Source organism: Perognathus longimembris, chromosome 6 (genome assembly GCF_023159225.1).
Source record: "Perognathus longimembris pacificus isolate PPM17 chromosome 6, ASM2315922v1, whole genome shotgun sequence".
NCBI classification, from domain to species: domain Eukaryota; kingdom Metazoa; phylum Chordata; class Mammalia; order Rodentia; family Heteromyidae; genus Perognathus; species Perognathus longimembris.
In genome coordinates this window covers 13301342-13320448 of record NC_063166.1, presented here as the reverse complement: position 1 = coordinate 13320448, position 19107 = coordinate 13301342, and the positions used below count along the sequence as shown (strand labels likewise).

General features: G+C 44.6%; 1 protein-coding gene across 2 annotated transcripts; it reads right to left on the bottom strand.

Moving 5' to 3' along the window:
- Window positions 1-419: 419 nt before the first annotated feature.
- LOC125352726 (HLA class II histocompatibility antigen, DR beta 4 chain-like) lies at window positions 420-11588 on the bottom strand. 2 transcript variants are annotated; one of them, XM_048348014.1, is made up of 6 exons: window positions 11405-11588; window positions 5110-5379; window positions 3446-3727; window positions 2040-2150; window positions 1102-1125; window positions 420-456 (listed from the first exon to the last, which is right to left on the bottom strand). In XM_048348014.1, the coding sequence occupies exons 1-6, from the start codon at window positions 11502-11504 to the stop codon at window positions 443-445; spliced, it is 801 nt and encodes a 266-aa protein (XP_048203971.1). In that variant the 5' UTR covers window positions 11505-11588; the 3' UTR covers window positions 420-442. The 2 variants fall into 2 exon arrangements, with proteins under 2 accessions (XP_048203971.1, XP_048203972.1); XM_048348015.1 differs by lacking the exons at window positions 420-456; window positions 1102-1125 and adding an exon at window positions 1684-1712.
- Window positions 11589-19107: the final 7519 nt, after the last annotated feature.

The window sequence follows — 19107 nt, the reverse complement described above, 5'->3', positions numbered from 1 at the left end:
TCTGAATGACAAATCTGAATTTCTTTCCTCACATTATCAGGAAAATAAATAAAAAGACATTTTTATTTCTTTGGGGACAAACAAGAACTGCATGCAAAATCCAGAAGAAACATGATTTTTCACTCCTTGTTTATTTGGGAAAAATATACAACATAGTATTGTGACACAAGGAGGGGGTGGAGAGGGGCAGAAGGGTGAATGAATGCAAAGGGGCAGGAGAGAGAGCAGGGCAGCTCTTGCAGTCTGCACTGGGGCTTCCAGCTCAGGGACAGGGGCTGAGGAGCCATCAGGGAGGAGGCCACCTGCTGGGCACTGAGCCAGGAGGGGGCCAGGCCCTGAGACAGCACTATTTCTCTTTGAGGAATTGGAGCCAATGGAGCCTTTACATGAGGAGAGACAGGGGCAGAGGTCCTTCCTTCCTTCCCAGATGTCCACCTTCCCATCAGCTCAGGAGTCCTGCAGGAGGCAGAGGACAGCAGGTGTCCAGACCACACCCAGAAAATGGCTTCTTTTCCCCTATAAGTGCTGCTCATCACAGCATGTGGGAAGAGGCTGGGGGACTTTCAAATGGACCTCAGGCAGTGTTACTATACAGCAGTTGTTTTGTGTTTCTCCCAATGTCACCACTTAGGCTTGAACTGAGGGTCTAGTCACTATTCCTTGGCTTTTTTTTTTTTTTTATCAACTCTGGCACTCTCCCACTTGAACCACAGCTTCACTTTGGTTTCTTGGTGATTAACTAGAAGTCACAATCTCAAGGACTTTCTTGCTCTGCCTAGCTTTGGATCAGAATCCTCAATTCTCAGCCTCCTAACTGTGATTATAGGCATGAGCCACCAGAGCTGACTACAGCACAGCATTTGATTAAAAGCAAAATGGGCCTGGGACATAGTCCACAGGTACAGCACTGGTCTATCAAACACAAGGCCCTGACTTGGGAAATAAATAAATAAATAGACAAAAATATACACAAAACTTGGTTGAGTTCACATTTCTGCTTCATTGGAAACGACATCCCAATTCTGTCCCAGTACTTCTGCTGTGTGTCATTTGAAGTAAGAGAAGCAAGTCTGTGTCTGAGAGAGGATTAGGGAACATTACCTGCTGGCTGAAGCCCAGAGTGGCCTGCAATGGAGACAAGAGAACAGCTACTGAAGTCTACAGACGCCAGTCCATGTGCAAACACCGCACCTCAAGCTCACGTCTGATACCTGAGACTTCTCTAACACCACTGAAGCAGGAGCAATGGGGGTGGGGACACAGAGGAGATCAGGAAATTATCTTATTTGTAATAAGTCAAAACAGGGCCAGCCAGACTCAGAACTGAAGCCCAGGTAGCAGCCAAAACAGCAGTTAAGTTTCCATCCATTTAATACAAAGTTTCAAGAACTAGGAGGCCTCAAAGTGGCTATTTAAAAAGCTCTCTCTGCTAATACAGTAACATACAAAAGCAAATAACTGTAAATAATGTGCAGGAGGGTAATAAGCTTGACTACAGAGGGGAAGTTCTGAACTTACCTATTTTTCCTATTTTTCAGAGAGGATCAGAGACATCTCCATACTTTACAATACTAAGCAGCATCTCTCTTAACCACTGAGAACCAAGGCCTGGTTGGGGGCTGCCAGATGACATAATCACATGTGTCTCTCAGCTCAGGAAGAATACAGACAGCAGATAACAGCCGCCATTTTGAATCCTTAAATGTCATTTCCTGCACATTGGGGAGCAGGAAATACTTTCCTTGCTTTCTATATTTCCCATCACAGCCCTGATCTTTTGAAATAAATTCTTGATCACACTTTCATCTTAGGAGTCTTTCTCCTTTTCAGGGGACACCATAGCATGCTTTTCTTAAACTGAGGGAGACCCTCATGCTTTATCCAGTGACGGGTTTAGAATTTGACATTTGAGGTCATGTGAGAAGAGAACACTTCACACAGGTCCACTGACATCCTCATAACTAACCTCAGTGAAACCAGGTATCTTCTCCTAAATATATCTGTGAGCTGTGATTCTCAGCCACCTGAATGTTCCTCACCTTTTGAGTTCCTGCAGTAGATGAACAGGCCTGCACCCAGGAAGAGCAGCCCCAGCACAAAGCCCCCAACTCCGCTCATCATCTTGCCCTGTGCAGATCCAGAATGGGGCTCTGAAAGTAGAAGCCAGGATTAGTCACCTGTGTGCCAAAACAGAAAATTTCTCAGGAAAACCTGATATTCAGACTCTTGAGATGAGGGGACAAAGCCTTCCCCCAGATGAATGAGATTTAGGAATTCTTGGAAACAAGAGAATTAAAAATCACTCTGTGCTGGGTGTCTGCGTGTCATTCTGAGCTCATATCTGCAATCCTAGCTACTCAGGAGGCTCAGGTCTGAGGACCGGGGTTGGAAGTCAGCCTCGAAAAAAAGTGTTATGAGTCTGATCTCCTAGTGACCACCCAAAACGTAGAAGTGAAGCGGTAGTTCAAATGGTCAGTGTTAGCCCTGAGAAAGAAGCAAAGGGACAGTGCCCAGACCCTAAGTTCACACCTTAATGCAAGCACACTGCGCACACACCCCTGCCCACTGAATTCACCCTAAGTAACTGAAAGCGGGTTTTTGTTTGTTTGTTTGTTGTTGTTGTTTTGTTTTTTGTGTGTGTGTGTTTGGGATTTTGTTGGCCAGTCATGGTGCTTGAACTTAAGTCCTGAGCACTGTCCCTGAGCACTTTTTGTTCAGGGCTAGCCGCTTGATCCAGAGTGCCACTCTGGCTTTTTCTGTTTATGTGGCACTGAGGATTCCAACCCAGTTCTTCATGCAGGTTAGGCAAGCACTTTACCACTAAGCCAAATTCCAGGCCTAACAATTTTCTTTTCTGTCGGCCATGGGGGTGAACTCTAGGACTGGGCGCTATCCCTGAGCTCTTCAGCTCATGGCTAGCACTGGATCACTTGAGGCACCCAGTTTTGTAATTCAAATTTGTCCACTGAATTCATGTAATTATCACAAGGCTGAATGGTCACCAGGTCTGTGAAAACAGAAACCCAGTGATGTTGCAGAGCTCATGGCAGACACAGCTGAGGCTGCATGACTCCCACATGAGGAGCGACCCTGCGCTGCCACTCCTCTTAGGTTATACTGAACAACCCAGAGCAGTGGCAGATTCATCCCTGAGGCTGAGGCGGATCCAGGACTAAGGAAGAACCTAGGACCTGTGGTATCACAGGGGTTTCAAACAGTGTCTTCATTAACACAATTATGTCCTGGGCTCATAGATGTTTCTAGACACATCTCAGTTTCCCTACCCTCAGTGACCTATGATGAAGCAGAGAACATAGAATAGTTGAGAATCCAGTGTGTGGAGAAAATCCTGAAGGTGTGGTGTCGTGAGGGGAACCCTGAACTCAGGAGCCAGCCAGGCCTCCATCCGGGCATGAGGAATGAATAAAGTCACCAAGATACTCACTCCACTCCACGGTGACAGGACTGTCCAGGCTGGGGTGCTCCACGTGGCAGGTGTAGACGTCTCCCTGTTGGGGGGTCATTTCCAGCATCACCAGCATCTGGAAGGTCCAGTCTCCATTCTGGACCAGGCCTGTGGACACCACCCCATCCTCCTCCTCCTGGTCACCGCGGAACCATCTGACTTCAATGTGGCCTGGGTAGAATCCATTCACAGAACACACCAGGAGGTTGTGGTGCTGCAGGGGTTCAGTCTTCATGGGGTACACAGTCACCTTAGGAGTAACTAGGGAAAAAAGGCAGAAGTCAGAAGACAGTGAAACCTCCATGGTTTGTAACCCCTTTGCCATTGTCCAAGGGTCCCAGGTTTAAGTCCCTGCTGGTGATAAAATGTAGAAGAAGGGTTTCCAGTCATGGAAAAGCAGGCCTACAGGACTGGCACATGGTGGAATAATTGGATAAAATCTGCCTGACAATGAAATGGGAGTAGGAGGCTACAAAAGAATGAGAAAGTATAAACAAACAGATGAAGAAATAAAGATGGGGCTCTTAATCTCTGGTCCTAGGACCTCATAGGGGAGCCACCCGTCAGCAGTATGTGTTCAGGGACTGCAGTTCTCTGGATTTAACCCCAGGCCAAGCTCTGGGAGGGGAAGGTGGTTGGGATGGGCTGATGTGCTGTCTTCCTGTGACATGATGGTGACACGTGCTGTCTTCTCTGCCTATTTCCCCGCTAAGAAACTTCCCTGTCACTTCTTACTATATTCACCACATGCCTGTCTTCTCTAGCAAGCCATAGGTACTGAGGTCAATTTAGCTGCCTTGAATTTCTGGTAATCTAATTCTGGCACCGGTCAGGAAGTTAGCGATACAATTTTTTTTTTTCTGGTTGGGAATCCTCGGAAAGTTGTTGTTTTTTCTTAAATCAGTTAGAAAGAAATTGGGGAGACCTCACTTTCAGTCCGTGGCAGGTAGCTGTGCCACCCACCCAGGATCCCAGCTACACAGAGCAGCCCAGGGATACAGGCCTCAGCTAAGAGTCGCCATCTTGAGTCCTGATCGCCCATTTCCCACGAGGGGAAGGAATTGTGGCGACCTCATTTTCATTGTCTCCCTGCTTCGTCCTCGTTATATTAGAAATCGGTTCTTGCTGGAACTTTTTTCTTGTGAGACTCGGTTTTTGTGAAACACTCGGGAAGCGCCTTTCCTGAGTGGATCTCAAGGGCCTGTGGATTCTCCTGGAGACCAGGGAGCAGGCGGTGGGGTGGGGGAGGGTGGGCTCCGGGGTGGGTGGGCTCCCCCATAATCTGCTGACAGAGGCCCCCTGCCCAGGCCTAACTGAGATTCCAAATTTGGAATCACTGGGGGGCATGGGGGGGTGGACCCTGGCTCCCCGGTGGAGCACCTGTCCTGCAGGCCGAGGCCTCGAGTTCAATCCCTAGTGGGTGGGGGTGGGGAGGAGGGGGAGGGGGTGACACAGGATGGAAGTTGTTTTGTTTTAATGTTCTTTTGTTCTGTGTTTCGTTCCAGCTTCTGACAGTTTTGTCTTGATCAGAGCAGACATGAACACGCACGCACACACGAGCACGTGCTCACACGCAGGTAAACGCACGCGCATGCGCACAGGCGCCTGGCTCTGAGCTCCTGGCCGCCCCGCGCGGTGCTCACCTCGGCGCTGCACGGTGAAGCCTTGCGCAGCCTCGTAGTTGTGTCTGCAGTACCTGTCCACCTCCGCCCGCCTGTCCTCCAGGAGGTCCTCCTGGCTGTTCCAGTACTCGGCGATCGGCCGGCCCAGCTCGGTCACCGCGATGTACTTCCCGATGTCGCTGTCGAAGCGCGCGAACTCCTCCCGGTTGTAGATGTATCTCTGCAAAAACCGCACGCGCTGCGTCCCGTTGAGGAAATGACACTCGCTTTTGGCTTGCTCCAGGAAACGCGCTGCGGGGACAGGGGCGGTTAGGGCCGGGTCTTGTTCATCTCTGAACACAGCACTCGGACTCCCGAAGGATCTGCTCTTCTCCAGGACCCCAAAAAGGTTTGGACCTAACATGGAGGCGACAGTGACCCCGAGGACGCCCCATGTCACACAGAGCCACCTGTGTGCGGGGCAGAGCTGGGCAGGGAGGGCAAGATGGGGTGGGGGGGTCCCACACACTTCCAATCACCACGGACACCAGGAACACAGGAGCCGGTCAAATCCTGCAAATTCCCGCTCATTCCTCTCAAAACGTGCAACAGTCCTCCCCTCTCTCATTTCTTTCATTCAATACGGCAACCTTCCTTCCCCCAAAGGGTGGGGAAGCAGAATTGCCAGCTTTTCCTCCCCTATTTCTTATTCTTGGTCCAGAATATAACTCAGAAACAGTTTAATATTGTAACAAGGTAAAATGACTCCATTTCAAGCCCAGATTGATGAAAGCCAAGCCCTGGTGCTCAGGGCTGTAATCCTAGTTGTGAAGAGGCTAGGATGTGAAGAGCAAAGTTCAAAGCCAGCCCAGACAGGCAAGTCAGTGAGACTCCTATCTCCAAGAAATCAGCAGAAAGCTGGAAGTAGAACTGAGTATGTGTGGGGTGGAAATAAAGGCTGCCTGTCAGGAGGTTAGCACAGAGGAAGAGGAGGGGTGAGGGAGACGCAGTGGTGCCTGCCGGCTGAGTGGAGCCTAGCCAGGCCATCGGAAGAGCTGGATGGAGCACAGCAGACAGGGAGCAGAGTGGAGCCTGAGGCCTGCGGGGGAGTTTGGAGCCTGAGGCCTCCGTGGAGGCCTGAAGCTTGGGGCCTGAGGACACTTGGGGCCTGAGGAGAGGGAAGGCCTGCAAGGAGGAGGAATAGAAAGAAGCTCGAGCCCCTGGAGGTTTGGGGGGTTGGAAGTTGATTTGTGGCCAATATCTACCTTCCAATGCTCATCATGGAACCACCTCTAGCCAGGTGTGGGCCTCTCATGCTTGTAGTCAGGACCCCACCCAATGGGAGAGACTGGGAAGAAGATAGTGTTCTGGCTGGGCACCACTGGTTCATCTTTGTAATCTTAGCTTATTCTGCAAGGTTGAGACCTAGAGGATCATGGTTCAAAGTCAAAACTGTCCTCCAGCCTCTAGCTCCAGCTCCAGGCAATTTTTGTCACCATTGTAAACACAAACCCACAAGGCCAAATTCATTTTTAATTCCTGGCAATAAATTATTTGCTCATCATATGACAATTTTGTTACTGATTGCCATTTTGAGGACCTGGTGCAGAAACGCTGTTGTCCTGGGCTGGTGCTGCACTGGGAAGCTCCTCCCTAAGTGCCCACTACTCACAGTACATACCATCCAATCTCCCCTCTCAGGAGGGAGGGGTCTGTACTCTGATTGGCCTGGAATCCGGTTCAAGTCCCAACTATGTGACTCTGGGTAAATTACTTAAACCCTGTAAGATTTAGTTTGCATTGGTATATGCATCTATAAATGCCACAGGTATGACAGAATAGGTACTTGCTAAGTGACAGGCAGGAGTATATAGGCCTGAAAAATGTGATAATGCTTCACACCAAAACAGCAGAAGTATGCATCACCCTATTTTTAAAAAGAGGATAAATTTGTTCTAAGTCACTAATGAATAAGAGCTGTGGGAAATGGACTTATTGTTTTCCCAGAATAGACAGGTAACAGGTCTGCCAGTGCTGCTGTGTAAATTAGAGACCAATCATTTCTGCTGTCGTATCCTCTGAGTCTTTCTGAGGCCTCCTGTGCCACAGCACAAGCCTTCCAAGAGATAAACTACCAGCCAACTCTTCTCCAATCTTCACCTCTTCTGTTCTCTTTAGACCCTGCGATTCCTGTTTCTTCCTGGACCCTCTTCTGACTGCCCAGGTCAAGTGTAGAGGACCCAGGGCTCACTCCCCTGTGTTTCTCTCCCTTCAGCTCCTCCTGTGTCTCACCACCACTGGTCACTCCTCCCTCTTCCTCCTCCTGAGAAGTTGCCTTCAATTTCCCTGTGTCACTTTCCCTTGGTTTTCTTCCAGGATCCCTGCTCATCCTCCTCAGTTCCATTTGTGGCCTCGCCCTTTTTGGTTCCTATGTAGAATGTAAGTAAGCCCAGTACTTGTGTCAGTGATGCCAACCAACATCCCTCCCACCTCAGCCTCAGCCTGAACTCTGTTCTCTTCTGTTCACCTGACCTTTGATGGCTCCACACAAATGTCCTAACATCATCCCAAACTTGAAAAAAAAAAAACAACTTTAGTTTGGAATCACCTCCTTGAAATCATGTTTTGTTGCCGTCTCACCTGTCTCTACAAATAGCTCTACAGTTCAGGCAAAATTCTCAGGGATAATCTTGATCCTTTATCTGCGCTGTGGTTTATACAAAGCCCTGCCCTTTACAGTCCATCAGAAAATTGTCATTGTGTTCATTATGTCAAGCCACAGTTGGCCTTCCCCAGAGATTTCTGCTATGATCCTAAATGGTCTCCATACTTTGACATGTAAACCAAAACAATCCAGTCTCACATACCAGCTGGAATTTTTAATTCAGTATGAATTGGGACACATCAAAACCATGTAGTAGTTTAAATACTACTTAGGATTTCTGTGGGAATCTGTGAATGGTCAGTGGTGAGGTCCAGTAAAGAGAATCGGAATGCCATTCTCTGACTCTCAGAAAACTGGGAGTGGTCCAAGAAAGATCCATTGCTCCTAACATTACAAGACCCAACTTTCTACCCTCAAGGTGAGTTAATCACAACCCAGACTTGCTTGGACTTTAGAATTCAAGACATATGCAAACTGTGCTCATTTGCTGCTTCCTCCACTTCCTCAGATGAGGCAGTCACTCATCCTAAGCTTGTTTCCCATACTGGTGTCTATAACTTCAAAGAGATTGCTACCCTACTTTCTGCATGTACTCCCCTGCCCCAAAATCAATAAACACCCTATTAATGGGGCCTTGGGCATCAGTTGCTGTGGAGAGGCACAGGCCCCCTGGTACCCTCAAAGCAGTTTCATGGTCCAGTTTCCATCACTGCCTTGCTCCTGGTCATGATAGGTCAAGTCTCTCACAGTGGTTTGCAACAGATTTTCTTATTGCTGATCCTAGGGCTTGGATTCAGGGTCTGGGTACTATCCCTTAGCTTTTGCACTAAAAGCCATTGCTTTACTAATTGCATCATCAATCCACTGACAGTCTTTTGGTATTTAATAGGAGATAAGAGTATCACAGACTTTCCTGTCTCAACAAGCTACAAACCATGATCTTTGGATGTCAGCCACCTGAGTAGTTAGGAATAGAGCCAGGAGCCATGGAGGCCCAATAACATTTAGGTGTCTTTACCCAGGCCCTTAAGACCTAGTTAGCTTCCTGACCTCATCTCCACATCCTTCTGCCACCCCACCCCATACTATCATGAAGCCACTCTATTCTCCTGGTCCTCCCCTAAGCCCAGCACCCATGTCCCTACATTCCCACACATTCCTGTTCTCTCACTTGGTCCCTTAAGTCTTTACTTGGCTGGCTCCTTTCTCTTCTTCTCTCAGCTAAATGCCCCTTTCTCAGGGAGAGTTCCCTGAGAACTATAGTTGCCTGAATCTAATGGTCCCTCTTCCATAATCCTGATAGCATTTTTTTTCTCAGAGTAATTATTACTCTCTCAAATTTATTTCTTTTATTGGAAGCTAGTGGAGTTACTCTCTTACTTTCCTGTCATTAGAGAAGAATGCTTTGAGTCACGAACAGAGGACAGTATTGAACTTATTCAAGAACCTATCTGTGATCTCAATGAAACCACCAGTATTCTGGAAATTGACCACAGTGGCTGACCTGGAAAGCAAGAAGTGTTTCAAGCTCCAACACTCTTTTGTTCCAATGACACTTTACATCTTCTACTTCCAGAGAAATCTAGACAGCTTCCTCTTTCTCCTTCTAACTGTAAATATCCACAGATAAAAAAAGAGAAAATAATCAAGGAAATCATGTTTCATGATGTCTGATGGATCTTTTAAGGACCTGTGCAAAACTCATGGATTTTTAGTACTAGCAGTAAAATTCTTGGCTTAAAAAAGAGAAGGAGGGCTGGGACTATGGCCTAGTGGCAAGAGTGCTTGCCTCCTACACATGAAGCTCTCTGTTCGATCCCCCAGCAACACATATATGGAAAACGGCCAGAAGGGGCGCTGTGGCTCAGGTGGCAGAGTGCTAGCCTTGAGCGGGAAGAAGCCAGGGATGGTGCTCAGTCCCTGAGTCCAAGGCCCAGGACTGGCAAAAAAAAAAAAAAAGAGGAGGAAGTGATACTTGTTCAGACTCTGCTAGGCCATGAGTTCCCCTTCCTTGCCTATTGGTATCTAATTTGATGAGTTGAAAGCAGCCTTCAGGTTTTCTTTGTATCCATGCTGTGATGTGCTGTTTAAACCACATTACATTGCTGATATTTAGGACTAGGGTGTGGTTTAAATGGTAAAATACTTGCATTGAAAGCCTCACTTCAATCAGGTCCCGAGTTCAGTCTCCAGAAACAATTGCTGATCTTTCACTATTTCAACTTTTTCAAAAGTAGACTTTTGGGCTGGGGATATGGCCTAGTGGCAAGAGAGCTTGCCTGGTATACATGAGGCCCTGGGTTCAATTCCCCAGCACCACATATACAGCAAACGGCCAGAAGTGGCGCTGTGGCTCAAGTGGCAGAGTGCTAGCCTTGAGCAAAAGGAAGCCAGGGACAGTGCTCAGGCCCTGAGTTCAAGGCCCAGGACTGGCAAAAAAAAAAAATAGACTTTTCACATATTCCATTCACACTAGCTCAATCCTCTCGTCTGGGCTCAAGCCAGAGAATGTGGGAGAAGGTGGGACATGTAAAAGAAACGAAGAACACATACTATGCGTTCAGAACAAATTCATGAAGTGAATCCTAGCCTGTGTCAGTGTTTTAAGATGCCTTAAGTATTTTAAGGCACTAAAGAGCAATTTACAGCTGTTCATTGTCTCTAACACTTTATCAAGTACATAGGAACTCTGCTTCAGCTACTAAATGCTGACCACAAGATAAAAAGAGATCACTAGCTGGATATTAGTGGCTCACACCTGCAATCCTAGCTCAGTCTCAGGATCTCAGATCTCAGGGAGCTGAGATCTAAGGATCATGGTTCAAAGCCAGCCCAGGCAGAAAAATCCCAGTGAGACTTTTATCTCCAATTAACACTCAAAAACTGAAAGTGGAGCTGTAGCTCAAGGTGGTAGAGTGCTAGCCTTCAGCAAGAGAGCTTTAGAGACAGCATCAGGTCCTGAATTCAAGATCTATGACTGACAAAAAAAAAAATCAACCCATAATCACTAACCCTCACCATCCTTCATGGCAAACAAACACTGCAGTTCATGGACCAAGAGAGAAAATATGAAGTGCAATTCTTGGTACAATCTCTCATTCACTCTCTGATATTTTCAGAGAAACCTAGTTAGTGCAATATTTGACTTTTTCCTCATTAAAACAATTAAATAGCATTTAATAACATACATAAAATAGACTACAATAGAACAGTGTTGCACACATAAAATAGACTAAAATAGAACAGAATTGAACACATGAAATAGACTAGAACTTTAATATAATATGCACATGATGTCTTTTTAAAAGAGAAACTTCTTTCCTGGCATAACTCAACATAATGAAGGGAAGAGGTATATGGTGAATTAGTTTAACATTATTTGTCAATCTACTTAAGGCCTGGAGGGAATATGATCTAAGTTTAGAGGTTTGATTGGAGATTTAGAAAGAAATGATGTCTACATACATGAGTTTTACACAGATCTCATAAAGGAGACAAGCATTCAGACTACAGTTTGGTGAAAATAGTTTGGATTTCATACAAGTTAGGTCAGAAGTTATTGAAGAAATCTCACGTGTGAAGGGATTTGTCCTGGGCAAAATGAGGAAGCTCTCTCCCTTCCTTCCCCCGCCCCCCACCCCTAGCAGCTCAACACCCGAGGTGTGCACTTACGTTGAAGGTCCCGGGTCAAAGCCAGAGGAGAGCTCAGCACCATCAACGTCACCATCAGAACTGCCATGGGGAAGCCTCCAGGGAGCCCTGGACACACCATGCTGGAGCTCAGGAGAGGACTGATTTGAAGAGAAACAAACTAGTCTCAATGCAGTAAGAACTGTCTACCCTCTGTACTCATATCCCAAATAATAACCAAGGTATTCATTGCTTTGATGCTGGATTGGCTAAGCTCAATGTCAACAAACCAATGAGCACTAGAGATGAAAAGCATCACTTGTTGTTGGGCAGAGATTCAATCTCAACGTGCTCTTCTGAAATGTAACCATTTCTTTCTCCAAAAGAATGGTTTTTACTTAGTATTTTAACTGTTTAACCCACATGCATCTGAATTATTTTATTTGTGTCACTATCCTGAGCCAGTTGGGTACTAGTCAGTAATGTAGTCAGAAGGTTGAGCCTTGTAGGAAACACACTAGGTTACTTCTCAAAGACAGCTTTTTGGACAACTATTGTATGTATGTTTTCGTTTAGGAGTGAAAATGGTAACAGTTGGACAATGGTGACTTAGAAGGATTACAATCTGTGGTACTTATTGTACCATAACTCAGTGCTGTTGATTTGGATAAATTATTTAACCCCTCCAATATGAAATAAAGCCACTGAAATCTTTTTTGTAAGACAATACTTGGAAAATGCTGTGTCCATGTCCAGGAGCAACCTCTGCCAGTAACAGATGACATGGCAGAATGGCAGCTGTTGATTGGAGAGCACAATCTGTGCTTCTGTCAGGGATATCTCTGATAAGCGAATGAATCTGAAAGTCTTGCTGGTTTCAGTGTCACCTCAGGAAACACATAGACAAGGGTCTTTGTGGTTGTCCTAAGTCTCCAACAGTCACACAGAGGAGAGACAGAGGATGGCAGAGAGACAGGAGGGGTGCAGGGTCCTGGCAGGTTTCAGTAAGGAAATCCTTGTGTCCAGAAATCTGTGGCATGCAGAATAAGGTCATCAGAATGGAGTCTGGATATAAATCCCCATTCTTTAAATCTGTGTATAATCTTGGAGAATATATTCTTAGTTTTTCAATATCCTTGATGTGTTTTATGTCATTTTTTAAAAATTCAATCTATCTAGGTTTTAGAATCTTCATAGCAGTAAGGGGCAAGGGGAATGGGGAGAGAGAGGACAACAAAGGGGTTAATCTACTTTAAGAAATAATGCACGTATATGGTTAACACCACAGTGAGCCCCTTTGAACAATTATTATACACTCAAAAATGGCAGGAATGTAGAACAAGTCCTGTTAGGGGGTGGATGCTGGTGGAGGGGGGGGCAAGTGAAGGGGGTAAAGGTGGGTGACTATAATTGAAATGTTTGACATGGATGTATGAATACAGGACAAGAAAATCAGTTGGAAATTGTTTTAAGGAGGGGAGAGGGGACGTGGGAGAGAGAAATGGATAGAGTGTTTGAGCAAGGCACATTGTATGCATGAATGGAAATGTCACAATGATACTTCTTTGAACAAATAGTTTATGATAGTAAAAATGTGGTTTTTTTTAAGCAAAGAGTTCAATGAATCAATCCTATCCATCTAGGTACTGATTCGTTCTGGATGAGACAGGCATTCATGGGGAATCCCCATCCTTACTATTTTTTTTAATCTCCTATAACCAATGGGGATAAAGAGTTAGTCCGCATCACTTATCTCTAACAGACACGCTTGAGCAGAAGGCCTTTTGAATGGCTAAGTTACATGTTGACTTTTTTTAAGCTGAAAATTTCCTTTACTGGAAGAATTAGGGCATGGGGCCAGGTAGTTTGTGAGGAAGAATATTTGCAGAATAAAGTAAAATGTGGGTGAAGATTGAAGGAACTAGGAATTCAGAGTAATAGATATGCTTGGGTTTTTATGCCTATGTGGGAAGTTCTAGCAAATAGGAAGAGCAAAATTAAAACCTGTGATGGGTGGGGCACCTGTATCACATCTATAATCCTAGTTAGTCAGAAGGCTGAGATCTGAGAATTGCAACTCAAGCCAGCCTGGGCAGGAAAGTTCATGAGACTCCAACTAAATAGCAAAAAGCTGCAAGTGGTGCTGTGGCTCAAATGGTAAAGAACCAGGACCCGGTACTCTGGCAAATTTGTGCAGAGTCACTATGGAACAAGGGATATTATAGACTCGGTCCTTAAACCTCAGCTTGCTTCTCTTTCCGAGATCCTAGACTCTGTGCTTCAGGATGAAATGGGTCATTTTTCTGGGCAAAGGCACTTTATGAAAATCTCCTACTATTTGTTGGTTTATTTCCTATACAACCAATGGGTAACATAACTTAGTTGACTCTAACAAACAAAATTAGTAAATAATCCTAGCATAGGTCTGGTTCTAAAACCCTATAAGAAGGTAGGATAGGGTGGGTTAGAAGCTGTGAGTGGAAGACCAAACTCTTGCAGTTTGGGGGAAGAAACAGAATACGGCTCCGTGGGTTGTCCAGGATTCACCCTTTTTCATTTTCCAACTTGATTTGATGCTTGCTGCTTTTCAGTCAAGCATAGTTGGAAAATCCCTACCTAAGTTTAAATCAAAGGGATGTTGTTTGAAGGCTAATATCTCACTAGGGACAGAAAAGTTAAATCCTGTGGTGAGCAGAAGATGGAGGAGAAAAGAGAGGTTTATGGAGAGCCATCTCCCCACCTGCTGGCTAGGGGAAGAAACTATAGGAACTCTACTAGAAAATGAAATCAGTAGCTGTACCTCCTGGTTAAGACTTTTTTTTTTTTTTTTTGGCCAGTCCTGGGCCTTGGACTCAGGGCCTGAGCACTGTCCCTGGCTTCCTTTTGCTCAAGGCTTGCACTCTGCCACTTGAGCCACAGCGCCACTTCTGGCCGTTTTCTGTATATGTGGTGCTGGGGAATTGAACCCAGGGCCTCATGTATACGAGGCAAGCTCTCTTACCACTAGGCCGTATCCCCAGCCCAGGTTAAGACATTTTTAATCACCTCATATATCATGAGGTGATTAAATCTTTCTTACATCTCTGCAAATAACATTATGTACCATTGTTGGAATACATACTGATACCAAAACTGGGGGAACTGAAATTTATCTTAAAAGGTATTAGTATTTCAGATATATAAAGTTGGCAAAATTGTTTCAATGTTTTACAAACTTATAGAACATTAAAAAAAATTTTAATGGAGTGCTCTGGGCATGGGAGATAGTAACACTAATTAAAAGAGGGAAAGAGTCTGGCGCTCACAACTATAATCCTAACTACTCAGAAGGCTGAAGTCTAAGAATCAAGGTTCGAAATCAGCCTGGGCAGGAAAGGCCATGAGACATTCTTATCTCCAATTAATTGCCTAAAAACTAGAAGTGGAGCTGTAGCTCCAAGTGGCAGAGTGCTAGCCTTGAGCTAAAGAGCTCAGGGACAGTGCCTAGGCACTGAGTTTAAGCCCTACAACCACCAAAAACAGAAAGAAAAAAAGAGAGAGAAGGGAAGAAGAATAAAAGGAAAGAGACGTGCTTCATGTCACTAAAGGGGACAGAAGGAACATAAAAGAGATGCAGTCATACTACAGAGGCAGCATGGGTGAAAGATACAGGCAGTGAGAGGAATCCTGTCTCCTTTAAAGAACAGAAGGGAAAGTGCAGAGTATGCAAAAAAAAAATCAACCAAGAAATCAGGTTGTTAATCCTATCTAGTTCCAAAGCTAGAAGTGTCTAGTAAGCTGGGTGTTGGTGGACCATGCCTATAGTCCTAGCTACTCAGGAGGCTGAGATTTGAATACCATGGTTCAAAGCCAGCCCAAGCAGAAAAGTCCATAAGACTCCTCTCTCCAATGAACACTCAGTGGCTGAAAGTGTAGCTATTTCAAGTGGTAGAGTGACAGCCCTGGGTGGAAAAAGCTGAAGGACAGCATCCAGGCCTTGAGTTCAAGACATAGAACTAGCATGAAAAAGGGTGGAGAGGTGTTCACTAGAAAGGAGAGCTTGGATTTACTCAGCACTAACATTCTCATATTTGTACTATAAAGTCTCATTTGAGGAAAAGGGAAAGGTGAATCCTTTTAGGAGAAACACTTCTTTCCTTTTTTCTAGGAGCAAGGCCCTCAGGCTCATCCCTCAAACCCAGAATCTGCCTCATCAGTTTCAGTTCAGGCGAATTCCTGTTTAGAAAGGCGTTCCAACTTTTTTTGCACAGACACATTTTAAGACAGAAAAGCGTTCTTGGAAATCCCCAACCTTTTTTCCACATTTCTCTTCAGCCAATAGGAATAAAGAACAGAGAAGCGTCACTTGTCTCTAGCAGAAACAATTGCTAAGGAGGTCGGATCTGAGCCCAGGTCTTGAAGGGGAAGCTTTCAGCCAGAGGGACATCTATCTGATCAGTAGCAAGAAGAATGGCAGACAACCTAGTTTTATGGAAAGAAATAAGATACATCATGTGGAAGGCCAAAAACAAAAACAAGAAACATGTTTCATCATTGGGAAGCAGGGTGCAGAGTAAGGACCTAGGTATTCAGCTGGGGGAGGGGCGGGTACCTGGTCCTCTCAGGCATCTCTGGGAAGTCCCTGGTCAGTTTTTAGAGAAGGAAATGATCTACACTGTTCCTGCTAGTTTTGCATTAGTACCAGCAGCGGTGACGGTGGTAGAGATGGAAACTGTGAAAAGTCCACGATCGGTGGAGGAAAAGTCACATTACTACACACCAAACCTTTGTTCCTAGCGCAGTAGCATTCCAGGTATACTGTCAGAACTAATGATCACAAAAATCAACTTTTTTCCAGCTTGTGGGTCTTTGGCACCTATGATAGTTTCTCATCCCCAGTAAGTGTTTTGTAAATTCATTGAGTAATATACTAAGATGTAACAAATTTCAGAGCTCCAAAGCAATAATCTTTAGGATTCAAACTCTTTCTACATAAGTCCAAATTCCAGGAATTAAAAATAAGGGTTTAGCCCGGTGATAGGTAGATCATGCCTATAAACTGAGCTACTCAGGAGATTGAGATGTGAGGAACTTGGTTTGAAAGTCCAGGAAACTCTTAGCCCCAATTAACCAGGAAAAAGCTGAAAGTGCAGCTATGACTCATTTGGTAGAGTGGCATCCTTGAGTGAAAAAGCTAAGAGACAGCAATCAGGACCTGAGTCCAAGCCCCAATACCAACACACACGCACACACACACACACACACACACACACACACAGCGCTTATGTGACATCATCAGAGTATCTGACTATTTCTTTCCATAACTAAGTGTAAACTTTCATTTTATGAATTCAGAGTTACTTTGGATCTCAGCTAGTGACTATAGTTACATAGTAGGATACAAAGATCACTGCATCATAAAATCAGAACTTTGGCACCAATCCATATGTTGGCCAAGATTTATTGACTTTGTTTTCCTGGTACTAAGGTGTGAACTCAGGTCTGTACTTATTAGCAGGTGCTCTACCATGAGAGCAATACCCTTCCCTTTTATTTATTTTTCGGATAAGATCTTGCATTTCTGCCTTGAGAAGCCTGGTTCTCTGTCTTATTTATACTTCCTGGATAGCTAGGATAGGTGGTATACACCAGCACACCCAGTTTTTGATAGGTTTCATGAACTTCTTGCCAGGTCTGGCTGCTAACTGTTCCTTTTGATATTCAGTGCCCACAAAGCTAATATTATTACAAGTATGTGCTACCATGCCCAGAAAGATTCATTTACTCTTTTGATCTGGGTTTTTTTAATCACTCAAATATAGGGATTGGATTATGTTAATACTTAGCTGCTTCCTATAACATGATAAATATTGAGAAACTTTACTTTTTAATTCTACTGTCATGGATCATTTAAGTAAATGAAATAACTATAGAAAGGAAAAGGTTTAAAACCTAATTATAAGGAAAACTATAAATAAAATCTTGTAATTATTCCAGAGGAAAAGAATTCCTCTATCTAGCCAAACAATATTAACTAATAAAAATACCATCTTGTGATCTTTTTCAAGGTATTATTTGTTTGTCTTATGGGGTATCTAGGCCATTGGAGTTAAAAGGTGAGCCAATTCAAGATTAATATAAAATATCTTTAATATAAAGTATCTTTGTAGGAACTCATTTATAGTGATTGTTCTAAATATTTCCTTTAAAGGCATTTATAATCCTATTACTGTTACAATTATTTTAATAGTCAGCTGAGTACTGGCAGCTCATACCAGTAATTCTAGCTACTCAAGTGCTAAGATCTGACAACTGTGGTTCCAAACTAGCCCAGGTAGAATAGTTTGTGAGCTGTGGAAAAGGAGCTGAGGCTCAAGGGGTAGAGCCACCAGCCTTGCCTGAAAAAACCTAAGGGAGCATATGAGGTCCTGAGTAAAAATAATAACATACATACATACACACAATACATGAGAGAAGAGGTATAGCACATGCTTGGCATGCAGGAGCCTCTGCTTAAATCTCTAACCCAGAATAAAACCTGTGCATGAATTTATTATAGATTTGAGGCCATTAATGAAAGATACTTAAGCTCTTGTGAAACTGTGCATGTCCCTTTCAGTACTTAAACCTCACGATCACCACCACAGGACGAAGGAGGACTTCCTGGCTGGGCTGGAGAGCTGAATGATTCCCCTCTTCACCCTCCCTGATGTTTTGTTACCTCCACTGCCCCTCTGTCTCACAGGTTGAGAGAAAGGAAGGAATCCCAGGCAGGGACACCAGCATTCATTCGACTCTCTCGCCATCTGGTGGTGGCACAACAACTGGAAAGGTTCAAGTCTCTGAACTTTTTCTTTTCTGTCTTTCTGTTCTGTCGGTCTTTGGTTTGGGTTTTATTTCGCTTTCTGTTTGTGTCTTGTTTGGGACTCTGTTTTCCTCCATGCTGGCAATGGAACCCATGGCCTTGCGCATGTTAGGCAAACACTCCCCCCCACCCCCCGGAGGTACCCCGCCAGCTCAGGTTCCCAAACGTTTCTAACAGGACTCTTACCCCATGGTTAATCTAGTGTGGTGATTCCTCAGCATCACATAAACACTTAGACTTCTTGCAGCTCATCTCTAGTTTATTAAGAAGGTTGTCAGAGGCCCGTGGCAAAGGGGCTGGAGTCTTTAATCCTAGGTACTCAAGAGGCTGAGCTCTGAGGACTGTGGTTCTAAGTCAGCCCAGGAATCTCTCATGAACCACCAAAAGTTGGAAGTGGAGCTTTGGCTCAAATGGTAGAGTGCAAGTCTTGAGCCAAAAAGCTCAGGGACAGCACTCGGGCCCTGAATTCAAGCCTCAGGATTGGCACAAGAAAAAAAAAATAACCCAAATAAAAACCAAATGTTATAAATGAGATCCTTGTGACCAAGACTCCACCCACAGAAGACCTTCCACCCATTCTCTACCACACACCTCCCTCTTCCCCAACACATTCTGGGACAGAAACATAAGAGGCTGCCACACCTTTCTGCTGACAGCAATTAAAATAAGGAACTCTCTGATGAAGCAAGATAGCCAACACAAAAAGACTTCAACACAAAGAGAGAAAGTGAAAAAGTAACCAAGTTTTAAAATGGAAAAGAATTGGGTGTGTGAAATAGCTCTGTGAAACGCCTTCACATTTCATTGTACAATTAATATACACCCCCTCAAAAAAAAAGAAAAAGAATGCCAGGAGGTAAAATGGAGAGTGTGAAAGGTTACTGACTATATACGTATGTAA

What these genes read in the sequence shown, in the direction of transcription:
- LOC125352726 (XM_048348014.1), bottom strand. Translation starts at nt 11,504, where the DNA reads ATGGTGTGTCCAGGGCTCCCTGGAGGCTTCCCCATGGCAGTTCTGATG. An exon ending in TTTGACCCGGGACCTTCAAC is followed by an intron (nt 5,380 to 11,404) that starts GTAAGTGCACAC and finishes CTGTCCCCGCAG; the next exon opens with CGCGTTTCCTGGAGCAAGCC. An exon ending in CTACTGCAGGAACTCAAAAG is followed by an intron (nt 1,126 to 2,039) that starts GTGAGGAACATT and finishes TCTCCATTGCAG; the next exon opens with GCCACTCTGGGCTTCAGCCA.